General features: G+C 45.3%; 1 protein-coding gene across 1 annotated transcript in view; it reads left to right on the plus strand.

The window, feature by feature from the left end:
* Positions 1–11,949: 11,949 nt before the first annotated feature.
* The window catches only part of BFSP1 (beaded filament structural protein 1), a 41,458-nt gene continuing 28,795 nt past the window's right edge, over positions 11,950–24,612 (plus strand). The window contains exons 1-2 of the mRNA XM_060611635.3: positions 11,950–12,495; positions 19,416–19,476. Coding sequence (XP_060467618.3) covers positions 12,122–12,495; positions 19,416–19,476 — 435 coding nt within the window. The 5' untranslated portion in view covers positions 11,950–12,121. The remainder of the gene's footprint in view (positions 12,496–19,415; positions 19,477–24,612) is intronic.

The raw sequence follows: 24,612 nt of genomic DNA on the forward strand, positions 1-24,612 counted from the left end.
GTCATTATTTCAGGAAAAAGAAATCTTGGGCTTTGCTAAGGATTGCTACCTTCCTTTCCACTGGAACAGAGACCAAGTCCTCCAGCTGGGCCTAAACTAGTCTTGAGATCAATCTCTTTCTCTCCTTGCAGAGATACATTTTAATTTACTGGCTGATTTCCCTAGGTTTTGAAATGGCCCCATAAAATTTTGGAAGGCATTTTAACTTTATAAGGCAATTATATGAAATTAATTGTCAGAAACTTCTTGAGCCAACTTGAAATCAAAACAAACCATTTTCTCAGGCTGTAGACTCTAATTCTGCTCTAATTTTTTTAACTGAGTATTTGAATTTAGGGGACTATTTTCAATAATGTACTTGGGAAGGCTGGTTCTCTTCTTTGAGTTTGCAGGGATTGAAGAAAGAACAAATTTCTACCCATCAATTTCAGCCCCTGTGTTATAGCAAATACTCGGCGCCCAGGAAGAGACAAGCAACAAGCGCTAGGGAATCAGAAAAGACTTTTTATTTGTCACCGGTGCCAGCCCAGCGGAGTCAACTCCAAAGGCTGAGCATCTGGCTTGGGTTATACTGATCTTTTATACATATGTGCTTCCGGGTTGGGCGGGACTAGTATACTCAAGCTTCAGATTCCTGGCTTCTGGCTGATGCAAGAGGAAAGCAAGATTGCAGAAGCCAAAAGCATGCAAGGGGACTATCCGGCCTTGGATATCCGGCTGGCCCTTTTTATTCGCATTTACCAGCTTTCCTTCTCAATTGGAGAGATGGATCAGTATTATTTCATAGTTAACATGATTCCAGTGAATGTTGAACAGCTGAGTTTCAAGGGAAGAAATGTCTTTATAGTGTTTGTCAACTCTTGTGGTGTGAAAACTCCCACTATTGCTGATTTCAAGCTATCAGTGAGGTGTTAACCAGCAACCCAAATTCCTGGAAATACAATAGTTGGGTCTTATGAGCTCCTGAGAGGCAGCTCCAGAATAATACTGCAAGTGACTCGGCCAAATAGTGCCCCAAATGCAGGCTTGGGGACACTGGTGTGTTGTCCCTGCGATGTCCTGGAATTGGCCTTAGAGGTCACTAGGATATCACATAGCAAATCGTGACAAAGTGGCATTTTCAGATCCAGTGTGTGTGTTACCCAAAAACCCAGGTTAGTTTGAAAAAATAATGTACCCCGGAGAGCTGGACCCTAAATGTCCCGTTTAATTCTCATCGTTGCAGATTCTAAGTCCTACGATTAGAGTCATTGAGGATAATCCAGAAGGCATTTTAGACACAGGGGCCACTCACAGCTCTGTGGCTTGTTTAAACTGCTATGTTCAGCACAGGCTGACCACAGAACAGAACAAGCAGCTGGAATCCAGCTTGGATGCCACCCTTTGTAATGGACTACGTTTCAGGTTTACATCTGAAAAGCCACAGAGGCTGAGGATGCCTGGGGAATGTCTTCATTATCTATCACTTGAGGGCATCTCTTCTTTTTATTCATCTTCTTAAAATAGAAAGCTCTTTTTCAAGGAAGTTTTTTTTTTTTCTTTTATTGTGTCTAGTCATTCTGCTGACTGGTGCACTGTTTTCTTTCTTAACGAATGGATTTTTGTCCTGTCCCTCTATATTCCTTCTAACGATGGGAGACAACAGAAATCTAGTCATCACAGTGGAGAGCAAAGCAAATTTCAATTGAGGGCTGCTTACAGAGTTTGACCACATCTTTTGAAACAGCCCAGTCAGCAAACGTGGAGTAAGAGGACCAGGCCTCTGGTACAGCTATCGATAAGAGCCTCGAGCTTCGTCTTTGGCCAAGCGATACTCAGCTTCCCCATCTGAAAGTTTCAAGATGAAACTTCCCAACACTCAAAAACTTTGTCTTGATTTCAAGTTTCTTTCTAAGTTTCATTTGTTGTTTAATTCATTTTAGCGGATACCTACAGTGTTTCAGAAGCTTTACTGGTTGATGAATGAGATTTTGCATCCGCCAGGGTTCTTCTGTATCTGGCAGGAAATAAACGGTATAAACAAAGAGCTTAACTGAAGAGAATTTAATGAAGAGACAACCTCCAGAGCTGTGAGCAGGGTTAAGGGAATCATCAAAGCGTGATAAAGGGCCCAGAACTAGCAACAGCAGGAAGCATGAGATGCCATGAAGGGGTGATTTTGCTTAGAGGGGAGAGGGAAACAAGAAGGAAGTCTCTGTGATCTCCTGCCAGCGACCCCCATTTGCGAAACCCTACAGGAAGACCGAGGGCACGGAGTCAGGTGAAGCAATCTAGGAGGGCTAACCTTCTAGGGTTTCCAGCAGCCTGGGGAAGGATGGAAGATGGATCCCTGGACCAATCCTCTGGTAGAGAGTGGGCACTGTAGAATCAACAGCATTGACATCTGCCTTGCCTTTAAAGAGCTCTAGGCTAGTTAGAACAATCGCGTGAGCAGGTCTGCCTGGGTAGTGGAGAGGTGGAGCCTTAGCCAGGAGCCTTAGAGAGGCATCTTGGCTAAGCCTGTGGTGGGCTCAGGTGTGTGGAACTGAAGACCTCTCAACAGTCTACTTCATAAATTAATTTACATGAGCTGATGGGTGGGTGTGGGGCGTTGTTCAAGGGAGTAAGGAAGATATTGGTTTCCAAAACCAAGGGGCAAAGACAAATGAAGAAAAGGATGGTATCTGCTGGGTGAGAAGAAAAGTCAGAAGACAAAAATATTAGATAAATGAAGGGGTAGGAGTTAGTAAGTATCAACCATGAGCTGGTGGTAGAGAGTGGAGTATAGGGTAATTCACATCATTACAGTCCTTTTGCAAATGAACTAACAAGGAAGATGGTTGGAATAGGTAGTTCTTTGAATTTTGGTCAGGCTCATATGCCCACCGAACAATGGCGCTCCTACTCAAACAGGCTGTCGTTACAAATTTCACTGGAAAACTTCACATGGAGTTTAAGTCCAAGAATTGAAGGTTAGAGCTTAAAATGTACAGTCTTAGCATCCCTTACTATACTTTCAAACTGTGTGCAGAGTCTGAAAATAGTGGGTAAAGTAGCTTGGAATATCATCCCTCCCAATTTCAGGTTAAAGCTATAAAGTTGGGTGAACTTGAGAAGATAAGAACATCTTCTCTTATGAAATAGTTAAATCAGTTCCTCTTGATATCCATGGGAAAGTATGGATGGCCCTATAAAAATGATATACCAGATGTATGCTTCAATCTGTGAATGTATATTTCTATCAGAAATGCCTTCGTGGATATGTATGCCTAATTCCTTCGTATCCATTTCCTAAGTAGTACAAACCAGGGGCTCGCACATCCTCCTTTTAGGGAAAATGGGCATGCCGGTTGGCCAGCTGTGACTCCATGATACATCAAACCACTTGACAATCTATTCCCAGAAGAAAAGGAGCTGTGGTTCAGATGTAGGCTGACCCAGCTTAAGAGTGGTGGTGGGTCTGTTTAATGATATCTTAAAGAGAAGTACAGAGCAGAAATATGAATAGCGTGGCTAGCTTTAAATCCACAAGAAATTATAACTGTGAAAGAGCCTTCTCCAAACTTGGTCCTGAGGATGGCGCCTGCTGGGACAATGACTCATTTCTGCATCCCTGAGGTCATGGGTATGGTCACTTTTCATGCATGACCAGAATGATGATGAATGAGCAGGTGTAGCAATGTCTAAGAGACATTCCGAGGTAGTGCCCCATTGTCTGGTGTTCAGGGAAGGTAAGTCCACATATATTTCAAAAGCCCTTCATTATTAGTGGTGTTAAACTCCCACCATTATCATCAGTGAAACCCTGGCTGCTGAGACCATGATACCATCTCATAAATCAAAGGAGCAAGGAGCATTTTTGTATTTTCTTGCGGTTACTAAGAAATATCTATTCTCAGCACAATTTTCCCAGAGGTGTTTGGGATTTGGGGAGGGGAGTGATTTTTCTTTTGTTATAATTTCAAATTTATAGAAACGTTGCATATGCCCTTTACCCAAACCTACCAATTATTTACATTTTTCTCCATTTGCTTTTTTATTCTCTGTATTTATTTTTATACGTGTGTATTGTATATGCATGTATATTACTTATTTTCTGACCAAATGAGGGTAAATTGGACACTGTGACTCATTATTCTTTAAACTAGCATGTATTTCCTAAGAACAAGGTCATTTTCTCACATGCCATAGTACAATTCCCAAAAGCAGCCATTTAAAAAAAAAATTTTTTTTTAACGTTATTTATTTTTGAGACGGGGAGAGACAGAGCATGAACAGGGGAGGGTCAGAGAGAGGGAGACACAGAATCTGAAACAGGCTCCATGCTCTGAGCTGCCAGCACAGAGCCCGAAGCGGGGCTTGAACTCACGGACCGCGAGATCATGACCCGAGCCGAAGTCGGCTGCTTAACCGACTGAGTCACCCAGGCACCCCAAAAGCAGCCATTTTAACACCTTTAATAATATTATTATTATTATTTGAATGTTTATTTATTTTTGAGAGAGAAAGAGAGCACGAGCAGGGGAGGGGCAGAGAGAGAGACAGGGAGACACAGAATCTGAAGCAGGCTCTGGCTCTATGCTGACCAGAGCCCAGTGTGGGGCTCGAACCCACCAACGATGGTGAGATCATGACCTGAGCCGAAATTGGACGCTTAATGGACTGAGCTACCCAGGTGCCCCAACACTTGTAATATTATTATCTAATTTGTATTCCTTATCCAAATTTCACTGATCATCACAATAATAATCCTTTATAGCTTTTTTTTCTTAGTCTAAAATCCTATTCAGTATCATGCGTTGCATTTAGTTGTCATGCCTTGTCCTGGTGCCCATCAGTCGAAAAGCCCAAGGAACATATCTGTCATCCAACAAATTTGGGTTTGTTGATTCTTACTTCAGTTTCTGTACCAGACCCTGAGAAAAGCTGGTTGGTGCTCAGTGCCCTCCTGCCTTTGATAGTGTTTGAATCTGCGGCTTTACTTTCCCGGAAGTCTTCGTGTGTGTGCAGCTGGAGATTGAGCCTTGCTTCTGATGTTTCCCCATCTGTTATTACTCTTCATGCGGACTTATCACTTACAGGGTAGCTAAGCATACTATAAAGGCTGGGGCCTGATGGGGAGGCCACCCTAAGAGAGCAGGGGCTGGGGAGCCAGGGGTCTGCCCTTTCCCTCGGGTTTGCTGGTCACCCTACTGGAAATGAACCTTTCCAGGATGGCTTGTCTTTGGGGTCGATCCAGTTTTGTGGAAAGGCTTCAGGCTGTTCATCTGCACATCCTTCTGTCCCCTTTGCAATCAGCAATCGCTCTCTGGGCGACCAGGAGGCAGGGTGTTCACTCTGAGGGCGGAGTGGCCCTCTTGTGGCAGACATTTATATATCCTGGGAAATAGATGGCCCATAAAAGAAGAGCAAGCAGAAGAATCAGAATGTTAGAGCAGTATATTGGTTTGCTTGGGCTGCCATAACAAAGAAGCACAGACTGGGTGGCCTCAACAGCAGAGATTCACTTTTTCTTTTTATAGCTGTGGAGTCTTGAAGTCTGAGACTGAGGTATCGGCAGAGTTGGTTTCTCCTTGGCTGCAGATGGCCACCTTCTCCCTGTATCCTCACATGGTCTTCTCTCTGTATGTATGTCTGTGTCCTCATCTACTCTTCTTATAAGGACACCAGTCACACTGGATTAGGGCCCACTCATATGACCTCATTTTACCTTAATTACCTCTTTAAAGGCCCTATCTCCAAATATGGTTTCATTCTGAGGCCCTGGGGGTTAGGACTAAAATGTGGTTTATTTATTTTTATTCTTTATTAATTTTTTTAATGTTTATTATTTATTTTGGGGGGGGGCAGGGATAGAGAGCGAGGGAGACACAGGATCCAAAGCAGTCTCCAGGCTCTGAGCTGTCAGCACAGAGTCCAACGTGGGGCTCAAAGCCATGAACCGTGAGATAGTGACCTGAGCCAAAGTCAGATGCTCAATTGACTGAGCCACCCCAGTGCCCCTAAAACGTGAATTTTAGAGGACACAATTTGGCCCCTAACAAGCAGAAAGGAGATCTTAGAGATTGTTTTGCTCAAATCCATCATTTTAGAAAACAGATTAACTGAATTGTTCAAGACCACACAACTAGAAAACAGCAGAGACTTGGCATTTACATGAATGTTCTATACTACTCTTTGTGTCTGGAAAAAGCCCACAGCAAATTCAGGATGTATGTAAACTGAAAGAGAAAGCTCAAAGTTGTAGAATATGAAGTTGACTAAAAGGCAAACATCTATGCCTATTTTACTCAGGCTTTTAAAATAGTTGTTCAATTCTTTAATTAAGAATGCTAATTAAAATTTTTAAGAAGCGCCATATATGCAATTAGCTTTAAATGACAATAAGATGTGATGAATATAAAACCTAGTATATGACACGAGTATCCGATTATGTACATATATGTGTTCTTAGATGACTGTCATCACCATGCATCTGGTATTTTGTTTTTCTGCTCCCCTTCATGTTTGTTATAAACATTCTCACTTATATCATCATGTCTTCCACATGCTTATAATGGTTATAGACCATTTTCTCCTGTTGTTACTACACAGTTGGCTAAACCATCTTCCTCTCTGTCCTTCTCTCTCTCTCTTTGCTGTTACGCACATTTATTTGGCTATAAGGTAAAGGAAATGATGTTTATTAAATGCCTACACTGCAAAATGCTTAACATAGAAGAGGATCGGGATTTCCACAAACGGTTTTGAAAGTAATTTCCAACTTTCTTTGAGAAATTGCGATTATACAACACCCATATATCCTTTACCAAGACTGACCTATTGTCACTATTTTGCCTCATCTCCTTTCTCTCTCTTTCTCCATACATTTTTATGTTTATGTCTATGTTTATATTTACACATGTCATGCTTTTAGAACTTATTTTATTTTATTTTATTTTGTTTTTCAGCATTTTTTCAGAGTAAGTTGCATACATCATGTGTTTCACCCCTAGATGGCTAAGAATATATTTTCTAAGAATAAAGATATCATTTTACTTAACTGTGCTATAGTCAGAAACTTCAGTGAATTCAACATTGACACAATTCTTTTACCTAATTGAGTGTCCATAGTCTAATTTTGTCAAGGGATCTAGCGATGACCTTTATAGCACTTTCTTCTCTTCCAAACGTAGGATGGGGTCTAGGAACAGTATTGCATGTAGATGCTGTGATTCCTTAGTTTCCTTTCATCTGGAACATTTCTCTAGTCTCTCTTTTTCTTTTCTGGTATTTACATTTTGGAAGAATATCATCCCCTTCTATTTTTATTAATAGAATGTTTCTTATTTTGGGTTTGCGTGGATGTTTCCTTATGATTAGATTCAGGCTAGACATTCAGGTCACGTGGGCCAGAATAAGAGAGGCAGCATTCCCAGACAAACTAAGAAACTCTTGAGAATAAAAGAGGGTGCTATCTATACTTGTGCCGAGATAGATGCGTAAACGTGGATCATCTCAGGTAAACTGAGATGTATGACGAGCCTCTTCATGTAAGTGATTATTCCCATTGCCCGGTGTCCATACTGGAACCTGATTGGCTAGGTCACTTGCTAAGGTGGTGGGGTCAAAAGCTAACCTCAGCTACTTTGGCTGCCTGTGGCAGACCAGAAATGCCCTGTGATCAGCCCTTGGGCCCTGGGAGTGGTGGGTAAATCTCCAGCTCTTTCACCCTTGGGTGGGGTGGCTCTGAGGTGCCTGTACCGAGCTATCTCCCAGAGTTTCCAGTGCGACTGACCCCCATTGCCTGCCGCAGCATGGTGACTGGCTTGTTATCACAAACCGTGTTTGGCCTTCCTTGTCTCCCTCCTGCCTCCCTGCAGGCCCTTCCTGGGATTACCTTCCAGATAAACTACTTGCACTTTAACTCTTGTTTCAGGGTTTGCTTCGGGGGAGCCCAAACTAAAATGACCAGGAGAGGGGGATTAGCTGTCGATTAGTGCTCATTGTCATACTTTATGGCCAGTTAAAAAACAGGATTCAAGAACAAGTCACAAAGTCACAAACCAGCCAGAGGTCCCACAGAAGAAGCTAACTACACCAGCTTAGTTTCTTTCCTCCTGTGAGAGGAAAACCCAACTAATTATAGTAACATTCCGATAGGAAATATTTACACTTTTACACTCCGCATCAACAGAGCAGAGCAGGATATCATGATAATACCATTGCCCCGGTACAGGACAGGGCAAAGTATACAAATCTAGGGAATCTATCCTTTTAGGGAAAAATACTAATTTTCAAAAACAAAAATCTAGGTGAGAAAGAGAGATTTAAAAATCCTATGCTGTCACAAGTAAAACTTCATTATAAAATGGGTCTTAGTCTGATGATCAACAGCTTGGGTTACGTTGGACCGTACAAACGTGTTTCGTGTTCAAACCAAAAGCCAGTCAGTCCATATTCCAAATTCAGTATCTGGTGATTTTTTTTTCTCCGAAGTCACTCAGTTTCCCCAGAGAATTTTCTCCTGCCCCAGGGAAATACATGCCAGGTGACTAGCATCCTAGAAGAGAAGCGAAGCGGTAAATGGAGAGATGGAGATTGTACAGCTCATCTTTCGTGATGCATCCACTGTCTTAATTCCTTTGTTCCAGTATGGTCTTATCCTGTCCTTAGCTGTGTTTCAACTAGGTGACTTTCAACTCAAGACCTCTCCCGTTCAGTTTCACTCAGCTTTGCCAGGCTGCGCAGGAATGGGGTAGGCGATCTGAAATTATAACTGCTTCTTGGGCCCTGGGCTAACCCTATGGCTTTTCAGCTCTACCCTTCACCCCCACCTTCTGTCGTATCTGGTACATCCAGTTACTTTTTTTTTTTTAATTTTTTTAATGTTTATTTATTTTTGAGAGAGAGAGAGATAGAGTGTGAGTGGGGGGAGGGACAGAGAGAGAGAGGGAGACACAGGATCTGAAGCAGAATCCAAGCTCTGAGCTGTCTGCACAAGAGCCTGACGTGGGGCTGGAACTCACCAGCTGTGAGATCATGACCTGAGCTGAAGTTGAATGCTTAACCAACTGAGTCATCCAAGCGCCCCTGGTACATCCAATTCATAAGCTTTTCTGAGACTCCTCTAGGTGAACCATCTTGTTTTCCTTTCCCAGTGCCCTCTGCCCCATGTAGGTGTCAGCTTGCTTCACTCCATTAAGTCAGTTGCCACTAATCTCTCTGTTCAGCCCTCTGAAAATTTGTTGGTATATCTTGTCCACTGTGATCTTTTCTTCCTTATTTTCGTGGAGTTTTCATCTAAAAATAAATTCTTTGCTGCCATTTTTGGTAGGGCTTGGGAGAAGTTGTGGAGATGATGCCCGCATTCAAGCCACCGCAGCTGATGGGAAGCCCAGCCCTTCCTTCGAACTTTCTTTTTTTGGGACCCTTCTTGCCAAGCTCTCCTCAGTTCAGGCTCACCACGCCCAGGAAGCACATGGCTCCCTTTACTGCACCTTACTCCAGTTGTTCTCACACCTTGTTTATGCTGTTCTGCCTGAAATTCTAACTTCTCTTTAACTTTCTGCTTTAGGTACAACCACATTTTGGGAAGATCTCTATTTTAGAACTTATTCCAGATTTCCTTGTGTCTTGAATTAGTTGAGTAGGAATTTGTCTCCCTGCACCTTGAGGGTAGGGAGGGACTTGACCTTGTTCAATATTTCTCTCCCCGAGACACGCTTTATGAGTAAATATTTTCTAAGTGTTTATTCCACTGTATTAAATTGAAATAATATTTTTTCCCTTTGTTATGTTTCTGGGATATCTATTTTTTCTTTCAAATGGGATAACTGTGTGTGGTTGATGGAGTTTCTGGTCCCAGTTCTTCACTGCAGTGTGACAGTTACACACCCACACCCTTGCCATGGCCCTGGGGGTGGGTGGTGCCTCTTCCCTGCCTCTCGACTTTGGCTGTGGCCACCTGGTTTGCTTTGATGAAAGGGGTGTTAATGGACAGGATGCAAACAAAGGCTTGGAAAGAGATTGTGTGGCTGGGCTTCTTTTCGTCCTCTTGTCATCACTAGTTCTAGGAGGAAGAGAGACATTTGGAGCACAGCTCCCCTAGCAGATTGAAAGATCTGCAGCTCGAAGGAGAGCTATCCAGCTGACCTGCCGATCTGGGAGTGCGGCGCTAAATATTTCTTCTTGTGTGCCACTTAGTTTTGGGGTCAGTTTGTTCTGTAGCAATATTTAACTAATACCTGATGTCAGAAGGAACAAGTGCTTTTATATCCTTTCTTTGTTCTGTGCTGGTTTTGCTCTCTAGGAAGCCGGAAACCAATTTACCATGCCATCAGCATGATACATGTGTATCTACCAAAAATACTCATGTGGCTCTCCTTGATTTGATCATAACATCTATTTTTAAATGCCTTAAGAAAAGAAAATAGAACAATAACCGCACCACCACCACAACTCTGGACCTTATCTTAGAGTCACTCTCAACTGAATTCATTCCATTATCTTACAGTCTTTTTGGAGAAATAATAAAACCCATTAAAGATCTGTGTCCTTTTCTCGAACTTTGGTAACTATAACTTTAATTTGTAATATAATTATGTAATTATGTGCAATCCATATAGTTGTTAATTATATGGCACTGCTAAGCTGAATCCTTTTTTAAGGAAAACAACCTTTTTGATAATGATTTTTAAATCAGAGACTTGGGGCACCTGGGAGGCTGGCTCAGTTTCGGTTAAATGCTCAGCTCTTGATTTTGGCTCAGGTCATGATCTCACTTTTTTTGAGTTCAAGCCCGGCATCTGGCTTTGTGCTGTTAGGGTAGAGCCTGAATGGGATTGTCTCCCTCGCCCTCTTCCCTCCCCTGCTTGCTCTCTATCTCGCTCTCTCTCAAAGTAAATAAAAATAAACTTAAAAAAAAAAATAAATTGGAGGGCACCTGGGTGGCTCAGTGGGTTAGGCAACTGACTTCTGCTAAAGTCATGATCTCACCATTCCTAAGTTTGAGTCCTCCAGCCCTACTTCCGGTGAACACGAGCCCCCATTTGGTTAAAAAAACACACAAGCCCCACTTCAGGGGAGCCCTGCTTCTCTCTCTCTCCCTCTCTCTTTCTGCCCCTCACTCACTGTGCCCCCCCCTCAAAAAATAAAAAAGTAAATTGGAGACATGACAAAATAGTCATATGTTGGATCATTCTCATCAAATGCTATTAGTTTCCTTCAACACCCACAATTTACTTTTAAATTTGTTAAAGCCCAGCTTTGTTGTTTCCACAATACAAATTAAAATTAAACATAGTGGCAAAAAATTCTTTTATATTCTCGAATTGAGAGTTGGCCAATTTACTAAATCTTTTAGGCTGTGAGGGTTTTTTTCTTTAGTGTAAAGAATCAGTTATGCCAATATCCTGATGGAACTCGACTTGCTTCTTGCTTCTACTCCGGAAAGGATGGCGGAATCCACGGGAGCAAGGGTAACATTATAATGATAACCGTGCATTTGCTTCTTAAGTTGTTGTACGAAGAATGTTTTCCTAACGCAGATGCATACGTATTAGTAAAACTTACTTGCCGCACACATCACAATTTTATGAGATGGCCATTTATTTTGCATCCGTGGTTAAGAACCCCTAACGTAAGGAGGGTTCCTAAATGTCATGTTGTAATTATGCAAAAGAATTGCTGAAGTGATCGGGGGAAAAAAAATGGCATTGTTGAAAAGGCCTGTAATTGAGAGCTTGACCGAAAAAGAGGAGACAAAGCGAGGGTCCCTGGGCTTTTGAGCTAGTCCAAGTTTAACAAGCTCCCTTGGGCTTCCTTCACAATTCCCAGAGGAAGCAGTCCTGCCTCTCTTGTCCTCCTGACCCCCCATTCAATCATAAAGCGACAGGCTTTAACAATCCCAGAACAAAAACCTCATTGCCCAATTTAACCTTCCAACCCCCAGAGCTGCATGGTCCGCTAATCCGGCGCACAAAAGCAGGCCTGCTGCTCTTTTATTCTTCTGGGGGCTGGGCGCCGTGTTGAGCTCGACAGCTGATCGGCTCTGGAACGTCCCAGCAGCGTGCCTGGGCCCCCCGATGTTTATTTAGCGGCCCGCCGCCCCGGCGCACGGCCTCCCCGAGCCGGTTCGCGCGCGCTCGCCCGCACCGGAGCCATGTACCGGCGCAGCTACGTCTTCCAGACCCGCAAGGAGCAGTACGAGCGCGCCGAGGAGGCGCCGCGCGCCGCCGAGCCCGATAGCCTGGCGGAGGGCCGGACGGCGGCGCCCAGCCTGGCCGCGCTGCAGGGGCTCGGCGAGCGCGTGGCCGCTCACGTCCAGCGGGCCCGCGCGCTCGAGCAGCGCCACGCTGTCCTCCGGCGGCAGCTGGACGCCTTCCAGCGCCTGGGCGAGCTGGCCGGCCCCGAGGACGCCCTCGCCCGCCACGTCGAGGGCAACCTCCAGCGCGCCCGGGACCTGGCGGCCGAGCGCACGCGGCTGGAGCGCCAGGGTGCGGAGGCGCAGCGCGTGCTAGACGAGTTCCGCTGCAAGTAAGCGGCGGGCCCGGAAGGAGGGGGGGTGGGGTGAGCGGAGGCAGGGTAGGGGCGGTCGCCTGGCGACCCAGGACTTCCACCCCGCAGAGGGCGCGCGCACCACCGCGCCTCTCACCCACCTAGGACCCGCTTCCATTCCGATGGCACTTCACGGTTTGCACGAAACGGCATCATTTGCTTGTAATGTGCTTTAAAATGTAGCTATAATTTACATGCAGTAAAACGCACAGGTTTCGGGGCGCTTGGCAGGCTCAGTCGGTAGAGCCAGCGACTCTTGATCTGGGGGTTGTAAATTTGAGCCCCACGTTGGGCGTAGAGATTACTTAAAAATAAAATCTTTAAAAAATGCACAGGTTTTAAGTGCATAGTTCAATGAGTTTTGATGATGTATGTACCCATGTAACTACAGAAACAAGCAGGGAACTTTGACCACCCCAGAAAGTTCCCTCCTGTCCTTTCCCGGTCAGTCTGTACCTCTCCCCCACAAAAAAGCGGGAGGCGCCCAGTGTTCTGATTTCTGTCACCGTAGATTAATTTTGTGGAATTTCACAAAAATGGAATCTTACAGATTCGTGCTTGTATGTCTGGCTCCTTTTGTTTTTGAGATATATTCATGTTATTTGATCCTCACAGCCGTATCCTGTAATACATGGTACTGCACCTGTTTTGCAGATGAGGAGACTGAGGCTTAGACAATGTCAAGATTTAGGGCAAGGTCACTCACCTAGTGAGTCCCAGCAGCGGCACGGAATTCAGGGCCTCGGCGTGCTGAGTCTAATCATCTTTACCGCATCATAGTTGATACCCGGAAATTATTTCAATGTGTGTCCTCTAGAATCTTGCTACTCAAATTGTGATCTGTGGATGAGCAGCATTGCCATCATCTGGGAGCTGGTTAGAAGTGGAGTTAAGCTTGAAGCTTCAGGAGCCCTGGTCTAGGGCATGTCCCCCTTTCCCACAGAATGAATAAGATGATAAGATCGCCTGAAGAATTGGGGCATGCGGACCTGGGTGGCTTAGTGGGTTTAGCCTGACTCTTGATTTCGGCTTAGGTCACGATGTGAGTTCCAGCCCCACATGGGGCCCTGCGCTGACTGCACAGAGTCTGCTTGGGATTCTCTGTCTCCCTCTCTCTCTGCCCCTCCCCCACTTGTGTTCTCTCTCTTTCTCTCTCTCTCTCTCAAAATAAATAAAACTTAAAAAAAAAAAAAAAGAATTGGGGCACCTGGGTGGCTCAGTCAGTTGAGTGACCTGCTTCGGTTCAGATCATGATCTCAACAGTTCATGAATTCAAGCCCCACATTGGGCTCGCTGCTGTCAGTAGAGATCCTGCTTCAGATCCTCTGTCCCTCTTTCTCTGCCCCTCCCGCGCTTGCATGCTGTCAAAAATAAATAAATAAATGACATTTAAAAAAAAGATCACCTAAAGAACTATTAAAAAGAAAAAAGGATACTCAGCAATTTGTCCCCATCCTCCAAGGCTATAAATACAGGAACCTGTATTTACTCTGCAGGGACTACTTCAAGGAATTTATTTATTTATTTATTTATTTATTTAATTTTTAAAAACTTACATCCAAGTTAGTTAGCATATAGTGCAACAATGATTTCAGGAGTAGATTCCTTAGTGCCGCTTACCCATTTAGCCCATCCCCACTCCCACAACCCCTCCAGTAACCCTCAGTTTGTTCTCCATATTTATGAGTCTCTTCTGTTTTGTCCCCCTCGCTGCTTTTATATTATTTTTGTTTCCCTTCCCTTGTGTTCATCTGTTTTGTCTCTTAAAGTCCTCATATGAGTGAAGTCATATGATTTTTGTCTTTCTGTGACTAATTTCATGTAGCATAATACCCTCCAGTTCCATCCACATAGTTGCAAATGGCAAGATTTCATTCTTTTTCAGTGCCGAGTAATACTCCATTGTATGTATATACCACATCTTCTTTATCCATTCATCAATCGATGGGCATTTGGGCTCTTTCCATACTTTGGCTATTGTTGATAGTGCTGCTATAAACATGGGGGTGCATGTGTCCCTTCGAAACAGCACAGCTGTATCCCGTGGATAAATGCCTAGTAGTGCAATCGCTGGGTCGTAGGGTAGTTCTAATTTTAGTTTTTTGAGGAAACTCCATACTGTTTTCCAGAGTGGCTGCACCAGCTTGCATTCCCAAGGAATTTATTTTTTGATGATCCGGCCGGTGTAAAATACATGCCAACGTGGCGGTGTGATCTGCATTAGCAAAAGCCTGGAATGAACCTAAATGCCTATTCATAGGAGATCAGATTGTGCTTCATATATGCAATGAGATGCTACCCAATTGTAAAACAAGAGAATAGCATGTTACTATCCTTTACTTTTAAAAAAAAAGGGGAGAAGAGTAGAATTTTTTGCTTGCATTAGGAAAAAGGGGACACAGACACATGCAAAACCCCAATGGAACTGATTACCTGTGGAGGATAGGGGAGTAGGAGCTGGGCAATGGGAGAGATAGGAAGGGAGACTTTTAATGGAACAGCTTTTTAGGTAATTAAAAAAAATTGTCTATTTTATGTAAGAGATTTATCTATTTTAAAATTACATAAATTAATTTAAATATACAGATGTCCAGGCCCCACCCTGGACCTCAGATGGGGCCCAGGAATTTTAAGTTTTATGAGCTCCACTGATGAACAGCCAGGTTTGGGGGCCCCTGGTCTAGGGTAGTCAGAGCGTCTTGTCCAAACGTGCTCTATGTTTGAGTTCCACGTTCTTTAAAAGAATTTTTTTTTTAATATTTATTTTTGAGAGAGAGATAGAACACAAGTGGGGGAGGGGCAGAGAGCTTGGGAGACACAGAATCCAAAGCAGGCTCCAGGCTCTGAGCTGTCAGCACAGAGCCCAATGCCAGGCTGGAACTCACCAACTGTGAGATCATGACCTGAGCCGAAGTCAGACGCTTAACTGACTGAGCCACCCAGGTGCCCCTGAGTTCCACATGCTTAATCTGAATCTTGGGCAGGTTATTCAACAATGTGTACTGAACATATTAATCAGTCAGACTCATTGATTTCATTCCTATCAGCCCTGTTTCTGGGTATGATCCCTAAAAACAGATTTGGAGCCAGAAGAAAGGATCTGGAAATCCACCTGTTACAGCCCTTCATGGGAAAACTGTGGGTGGCAGGACTTGAACTCGGGTTTTCGCATCTTATGCTTTCTAGAACACAGGGTCTTGAAGAGAAGTCATTCTTGGATTCCTGGGGAGTGAGGTCCAGAGATAGGACTCATTCAAATGAAGCTCATGTTTTCTAAAGCAAAGGGAAATGTACACTGGTTCAGACACCCAGGGCAGCTCCACAGGCCAACAGGAAACCCTGGATCCCCAAATGGTCTTTGCTTAGTTATTAGGCCCCAGTCTACTGAGATTTGGCTGGGTGCACAGGACTCCTTTGAGCCCTCATTGAAGGAACGGCCATGTTGAATTTTCCTGATCTTTTGGTGATTTTACTTGGTTCTGAGTTGTATGTTTGTCGTGGAGCTGTCCCTTCAGACTCTGTGATTTATTTAATAATTTCCATTCATTTATTCCCTCCCATTGCCCCCTTGCAGATACTTTAATATTCCGACTAAAGTCTTGGGATTTGAAAATTGTAATAAAAATCATACCCATACCCCTGCATGCAGGGGTATATACACACCAAATTTAGTTTTACATCCCAGAGGTGACTTATTGGTTAGCCAAAGCCAGGTGAAAATAATGCAGCCTTGGTAGGCATATTCTCTTCTAGGATAGTTGAATAATTTCAAAATCAGGTTTTCAGAACATCAAATAAAGACTAAATAAAACAGAATGAAATAAAAACAAGTAAAACTACCAAAATACATTAATGAATACCGTCAATTATCTAAATTGCTAAAAACCAAAAGTAATTATGTAAAACAATCAGGTAATTGAAGCCAATGCGTTTTTTCACTTTATGAATTCATTTGTATATTCGCTTATGTGGATATATATATGAATATATCATGATTTCTTTTTTAAACTTTTAAAAAATTTTTATTTATTTATTTTGAGAAAGAGAGAGAGAGAGAGAGAGAGAGCAAGCAGGAGGGGGAGAGAGAGAATCCCAAATAGGCTCTGCACCGTGAGTGCGGAGCCTCAAACTCACGAACTGTGAAATTATGACCTGAACTGAAACCAAGAGTCAGACGCTTAACCGACTGCACCACCCAGGTGCCCCATATCATTTCTTATTATGAAGTCTTTATAATGAAATCACTTGCCTTTAATATCTAGACTTGTCTTTACAGCATGAAAATTACCCACGATAACACATTATTGCATTATTTATCAAACATGTTTTTAAGCTACAGAAATTCTTGGATGTTTCTAGCAGGAAAGAGCGATGAGAAAATTTGGATTTTTGTTAACAGTTTTTTTTTTTTTTAATCTTTTTTCAACGTTTTTTATTTATTTTTGGGACAGAGAGAGACAGAGCATGAACGGGGGAGGGGCAGAGAGAGAGGGAGACACAGAATCGGAAACAGGCTCCAGGCTCCGAGCCATCAACCCAGAGCCTGACGCGGGGCTCGAACTCACGGACCGCAAGATCGTGACCTGGCTGAAGTCGGACGCTTAACTGACTGCGCCACCCAGGCGCCCCTGTTAACAGTTTTATTCGCGAAGCTAACTAGCCATTAAAACAGAATTTCTGGCTCCATTAGAGCCACACACAAAAGACACTGCTAACTGTGACATCCTGGCGGGAAATGTAAGACTTGTATAAATATGTTTTGCTTGCTGGTTATAGCTGAGCTTCTTAGGTGGCTTTAGAACTGGGAGTGTGTGCAGTGCACATATTCCTGATTGTTCTTTCCCGAGGTTGGGACTCGCCCTACAACAGCATGGTTTTCTAGAGGCCTCTTTCGGTACTTGACTTGAGCCCAGGGCATGCGTGTGCAGGGGCCCTGAAACCTATGCTTTGTGGGTTGGGCTGAGTGCTAATTAGGATTCGCTTCAACCACAAATGGTGTAAACTCCAAAGTGACATTGGCTTATCCAGGATGGAAATTTGTTTCTGTCTTGTGGAAGGTCTGGCCTAGCAATTCAGCATGCCACTCTGCAGTATTTGAGGCTCAGAAGGCTCTGCCTGGCCTTCTGCAGGGTGGAGGAAAGGATACAGAAGGGCACACCCACAGCATCTCTTATGGAAGATATTTGGAAGCTGCCACAGACTTATGCTTATATCCCATTGGTCAGGACTTAGTCACATGGCCACACCTAGCTGCAAGGAAGGCTGGGAAATGTAGTCTTCCCTCTAGGCAGCCTTGTGCCCCTACCCATATCAAGGGCTTTGACTCTTGGAAGAAGGCCATGATGGATACTAGGGGCAGCTTATAGGGAATGAGGGCGGAGTCATTTGGGAAGGAGCCTTCTCTTTTTCATAAGGGGATGAAAGTCCCCCTAGAGGGAAACTCTCAAAACAGAATGATTTCTGTGGTCTCTCTGCCTCTTGATCTCTATCATTTTCTTCAAGTCCAGGGAAGAAGATGACTAGGAGGGAAAAATACACCTGTTCCTAGTATCTGTTGCTTTATCAGTTTTGTGTATGTTTAAATTTGGGAGGTTTCCCTGCTCTACCCAGGCAGCATGGTGTGGCTATCAGGGCATAGTTTTTGGTGTCAGATTCAAGTGTGAGTCCTGACCCCACCCCTCTTTTAGTTTGGGGTCTTCCAGAAGCCGAGCCTGATAAAGGGGTTTGAGGGCAAGTAGCTTATTTGGGAGGTGACCTCCAGGAGCACAGGTTGGGAAGTGAGGAAGTGAGGCGGGAAGGAAAGGCAGAAAACACTGAGTGCCCTCAGCAAGTTAACCTGGAGCGAACTTACCAGATGGAGAGACACTTCAGTTGTCCTAGCTGAGGGCAACGGGGCTGGCGTACTTATGTACCCACTCACCTTCTGTCAGAGGTCGAGGGCTGCCCCAGGGGCACTGACTCTGTGGCCTGTCCAGCCTGCCCTGCCCACTGGCCCAGAGCAGGCCTTGAGGGCACAGAGATGAGGGTGAAGTGCCCTGAGCATCTGCCCAAAGTTATAGGCCAGTTTCCCAGCCTCAATTTTCTCATTTTCCCCCGGTGGTGGGAGGGTGGGGGGAGGGCAATGATAACTGCCCTCTTCCAGGGTTTTGTAAGGATTAAATGGCATAATCCAGAAAAACGGACACATGTATAGACACAATAGTACAGGCAACCCAAACAAGGTCAAGGTCAGGTTAGTGGTGTTTGTTGTAGGTCATGTAGGGTGGTCTCCCATTCTCTGTGTCACTGCTGTACTTGGGTTAGGAGTGTGTGGAGATACGATTCCCTTATCCTTGATGTGGCTGGGCAGGGGTAGGGGGGTGGTGGAGGGGTTGGAGGGGGCGGAGGTTGGGCCTCCAGGCTGGGGGACTCTGGGGGACTCCTGTTCACTTACCGCTCCCAGTTACCCCCATGCACGGTGGCCACAGCACCACTCTGTGAGTGCGCCATGCTGTGGAAAAGGTGAGGAAGCGACAGGCTCAGCGGTGCAGCATTAGCTACTATTTTAAACTTAAGGACCTCTCCTTTTTTTATTTTTTTTTTAATGTTTATTTATTTTTGAGACAGAGAGAGACAGAGCATGAATGGGGGAGGGTCAGAGAGAGAGGGAGACACAGAATCTGAAACAGGCTCCAGGCTCTGAGCTGTCAGCACAGAGCCCGACGCGAGGCTTGAACTCACGGACCGCGAGATCATGACCTGAGCCGAAGTCGGACACCCAACCGACTGAGCCACCCGGGCGCCCCAGTTAAGGACCTCTCCTTAAAGAGACAGCATATACTCTGTAACGCTGATTGTGTGGTCATTACATATGGAATCATGGAAGCTGCCCAACTTTTGCTTATGTGTCCAATTTGCAGGTATGAAAACGAGTGTGAATGTCAGCTGCTCCTAAAAGAAATGCTGGAACGGCTTAACAAGGTGAGCTGAGCACATCCATGAGTCTGAGTAGGGACAGAATGGAACTAAATGGCTGAAATGACCATTGTGCATTCCTCTCTGTGTCTTTTTAGGATTTGCCTATTTCTTTTGCTGTCACTCTTTCTTGAGTTCACAATTGCTTTTTTTTTTTTTAATATTTATTTTTGAGAGATAGAGCATGAGCCGGGGTGGGGCGGGGGGCAGAGAGAGAGAAGGAGACACAGAATCCGAAGCAGGCTCCAGGCTCTGAGCTGTCAGCATAGAGCCCGACGTGGGGCTCGAACCCACAAACCATGAAATCATGACCTGAGCTGAAGTCGGACGTCTAACCAACTGAGCCACCCAGGCGCCCCTTGAGTTCATAATTTCAACTAAATCTTTTTGTGAACTCACATACCCAAGACACATACTCCTTTCCCACCACACACAGTGTCTTGCCAGAGAATCCGAGACCTTTAAGCTTATGACAGCTAGGCTGTCAACACAAGGCAGCATCACAGCGACCCGCTGGGATTTTGCCATTTCGATGTACCGGTCCCAAACACCAAACTCAGGAAACTTGCTTTGGTTATTGGGATGCAAGGATAACTCTGTTCTGTTGGCTGAGAGTCTCTTCTACAGGGGAACTCTCAGAGAACAGAGGAAGAAATTTCCGAAGAAATTTCCATTTCCCTTCAAGCTCTCCCCTCTTGGAGCCTGGAGAGCAGCTATATGGAGGGCACCAGGGATTCTCAGCTTCTTGCTGGGACCCTCCTGCAGAGTTGTGTGGGGTTGTTCTTTGCAGGGAGTTTCCTTCTTCAGATCCTCCGTCATCAACGTAACTGATTGGATTTTCTGCTCTAGCCAGGGGAACTTGACTACCAAATGGAATAATCCTGGATCTCAGAGGTTGGGCAAAACCAGGGATGGCAAATAACTGTAATTTCAGAGCTCAAATGTCTTGAGCTCATGGAGCTCTGTTCCGTTGAAGGGTGGCTTATTTCGGGCACATGGCCGCTTTCCCCCTTTCCCTTCCTTCCACACCCGTAATTCCTCATCAGAATTGCTGATAAAACACAGCACCTTTCCCTGCTGGGCCCAGATGTGTGACCCTAGGATTCTTCTCCACCTGGAGCCCCAGGCAACCACTTCAGATAGTTGAGGTTAGCTCAGGATGTTTGCCAGTCCCTGGCTTTGCCCAGCCTCTGTTGTCCAGGATTAGTCTGCTAATCAGTGGGAGTTAGAACCACAACTAGGGAAACTGAATTTTTCTTTGTCTGTGTTATCTACCACGTGATGCTTCTGTGTCCTTCCCTTTGTGAGCATATAATGCATTGCCCAAACAAGGACACTGTGTTTTGAAAGGAGCTGCTGTCAATAGTTGCCAAGGCCAAGTGATAGAAACTGGAATAGTCTCAGGCCAGCCAACATGTGAACACTCCGGATATAAACACAAAGGCAGGGGTGGGAGTGTGCTTCAGGAGAGCCCTAAGTGCACAGGCTCAATGATTGGTCTTGTATTGGGTTGGGTTGCTATGGCCCCAAGTCTGTTGAAGGTGGGATTTGGGTGTTAGCATCAGGCATCGCCCAGCTGTTCTGCTCATATTTGTAGCTCATCCCCATTCTTGTTTTTGGTGGTGATCCCGGGCTGCCAGATGGGGCTGCCATCTTGTCCACAGACCACTACCTTCAGGGACATAGGTGCCCGACACCCTTCACTTAGCTGCCAGTTCAGCCCCTCCCCAACCCACCACATTTTGCTTTGTGCGTATTTGTCCTCACTGCAAGCAGACCACTCTCCGGACCTATTTCTGAGGTTGTCACTCATGCAGTGCCATCGTGTGCACTCTTCATAGAAGAGGGAGACAGAATGTAGTCCCTCTTTTTAGCTTTGGTGGAAAGTAACACCAAAGATTTATTTATTTATTTAAAAAAGTTTTTTTAACCTTATTTATTTTGATCAAGAGAAAGAGAGCAAGTAGGGGAGGGGCAGAGAGAGAGAGAGAGAGAGAGAGAGAATCCCATGCAGGCTCTGCATCATCAGCGTGGAGCCCTACGTGAGGCTCGAACTCACTGTGAGACCATGACCTGAGCCAAAACCAAGAGTTGGGTGTTTAAGTGACTGAGCCCCCCCACGCGCCCCAGTAACACTGAATTTAAAAAGAAGCTCCAGCCTTCTGTTGTTTTTCTCTTGTTACAAAAGCAATAACGTATTCTCAGAAGAAAAACACGGCAGTGGAGATCATGAAAACTAAGGGAAAAGGCCTCCCCGCCATTTTGTCCCCCTGAAACCACAGCTGCAACACCTTTGTGTATATTGTGACAGGGAGTCTGGACAATTGAAGTATGGGTCCCATTGAAGTAAGGGTTACGAAAGTTCTGGGGAAAGATGCTACCAGCAGCTCGGGCCAGAGCCATCACAGGGCATCTGCGTGGCTCTTCCCTGGATCCAGGGAAAGACACTTGCACCCAAAGTGAGCTATGCAGCCCAAAACGGGAGAACAGCTTGATCACAGGACCCTTCTCGCCACTGTCGCGTATCTGTGAGACTTTGGGGGAACTGCTTCATCTCCCTGAGCCTCAGCTCCTTCATTTCCCAAGCGGGAGCAGTAAGAGTTGCCACCACCATGGAGCGGATGTCTGTCGACCCACACAGTAAGAATGAAGTGGCAGGATAGTGCATGTGACTTGCCTGTCGCGGTTATTATCGCAGAGCCCTTGATGTGATGGATGCCAGCTTAGTTTCCCCAGAGGGTGGGATTCATAGCTCTGGTGGTGTGCGAGGTGATTTTAAATTTTTTTTTTTTCAACGTTTTTTATTTATTTTTGGGACAGAGAGAGACAGAGCATGAACGGGGGAGGGGCAGTGAGAGAGGGAGACACAGAATCGGAAACAGGCTCCAGGCTCCGAGCCATCAGCCCAGGGCCCGACGCGGGGCTCGAACTCACGGACCGCGAGATCGTGACCTGGCTGAAGTCGGACGCTCAACCGACTGCGCCACCCAGGCGCCCCAAGGTGATTTTAGATGGTGCGTGGAGGAACCATTTTTTGGGAGCTCTGAATTTATTTTTATGGTTGCCTTGACATCATCAAAAAGTTCCTTTTTAAATGCATGCAAGTGAAAATGAGTCAGTTTGAAGAAAAATATGGAGTGACTAATAGTACAGGTGGTGCTCGGATGTAGCAGGAATCACGACACAGGGATTGGCCGCCCGGGCGCTAGCTTGGAGCCTCAGCATAGTTGTGTGGTTATTTATTTCACCCTCAGAAAAGACCCAGTCCAGACCCTTTGTTGCCAGCGAGGAGGCCCACCCTTGGTGAGATTCAGTGACTTAGGAGCCCCACAGCCCATCCTTGGCAGGCGTAGTCAGGAGCCAGGTGTAGTCAGGAGTCTTTTGTGTACGTGGCTCGTTCCCTGCCTCTGGTCCCTGACTCTCAGGAGACAGACACAAAGCCAGAGTCTCTGGGTAAAGATGGCTCCTTCACACTTGATGTTGGTGCTCCGTCCATATCCCCTGGGCCACCCACTGAGGTCACACAGACCTGCTGAGCATACTGGCAGCTTCCTGCGTGTCTCTGGCTGTGGGGATGTGCATGATCCGCTGGAGGCATAGGCTGGAAGTGAGGCAGTTAGCTCCCCAGGAGCAGCCCTGGGCCACTGAGGGGTGGGAGTGGGTGGATGTGTTCCCCAGCTGCCCCATCCCTTGTAGCAAGGGTTCACAGGTGAGTTCTGTTGAGTCTCTCCACGTGCCCCCAGCAGGACTGAGGTCTGGTTGTCCACGGCGGTAACCTACTCATTACACAGCGTTATTGCCTTTTGTTCCTTTCCCCGGATCACTTCCTCCCTTCCAGTGCTTCTTGGAATAAACAACATGTACCCAATCCTTGCCTCAGGGAAACTGAAGGGGCCGGCCAGGGGAAGGCTGGACCTTCTTGTTCTCTGTCCATTGAGATGGTCACATGAGAAGATGAAAATGCAAGAGTATATTCATGTCTTGTTGGCTGGTCCTATAAAGGATTTTGGTGGACAAATCTTGGAATGTCTGCACACATCAGATCAACATGGTTTTGACTGTCATCTTAGTCTCAGCACCCCTTTCCTTTGCTCTGGTCGAAGAGATTCATTCATCCCTAGGTGTGGCCATGGAAAATGGGGTACAGGAGAAACCATTGACCCGGTGTTTGAACCATGTTTGGAAAATATCACTGTGTATGTTGACAAGATTGATTGCTGCTGCTTTCATCAGACTGTTATCTCTGAATATTGCCCATGTAATCACATCTCCAGAACAGAGTTACTGTATTTGTAACAGCCACATAACCTAAAACAAGCCACTCTCTTCTAGGCATTTGGAAATAAAATAAATTCCTTAACATACCACTTACATACTATGGCCAAAGGTATTTTGATGTAGTAAGAATTCTTGATGACTTTTAAATATTTGGGTTTGGCTGAACTCCAGGACCCGTTTTCTCTCTGTATATATGGTTATTGGTCCCAATAATGCCCAATGTTGCTTATTTTAAGAAAACTATAAGGAGGCTTTCAGGTTTCTCTCCTATTTTCCTTTAAAATCCCCAGAATTTTAAAATGATGTAGGTTCTAGTCAAATGCTTTCACTTAAAAACAATTTTTAAAGAAACACCTAAAGCTGTCATAGGTGCGGTTTTTTCATGCAATTTGTATATCTTTAATTTGTCCAGGAAAGGGTAAGAAGCAAGGGCATTTGGGGAACACCAGGGTGGGGCTTGATGCCTTCACCTTCAGGGCTACAGGCCTTCATTTGCCTGAGAACAACTCTGGGGCTGGAGATGAACTTCCAGGGCAGAAAAGGAGAGGGAACTGGGAAGGCTGAGTTCAGGAGGAGGCTGGGGGCAGGGAGGCTGGGAGAACAGAAGGGGAGAGGAGGAGCCAGGAAGAGTGCCCAGAGAGAGAAGACAGTGGGAAGGGAGGGAGCAGAGTCTAGAACATACTCAGCACCGTCCTCCAGGCCAGCCTGAGCCCCGGGAAGGAAGGCAAACCTACAATTTCTGGAAAGGTTTTTGGCGTCCAGGGTTGAAGTGTTTTTAATTAAATCCTAATTAACTAGAAATCTCAATGAACTTGAATACCCATTCTTGAGCAGCTTTTCTTTTGGGGTCGGGAGGAGGGGGTG

Source organism: Panthera onca, chromosome A3 (assembly GCF_046562875.1).
Source record: "Panthera onca isolate mPanOnc1 chromosome A3, mPanOnc1 haplotype 2, whole genome shotgun sequence".
Classification (NCBI taxonomy): domain Eukaryota; kingdom Metazoa; phylum Chordata; class Mammalia; order Carnivora; family Felidae; genus Panthera; species Panthera onca.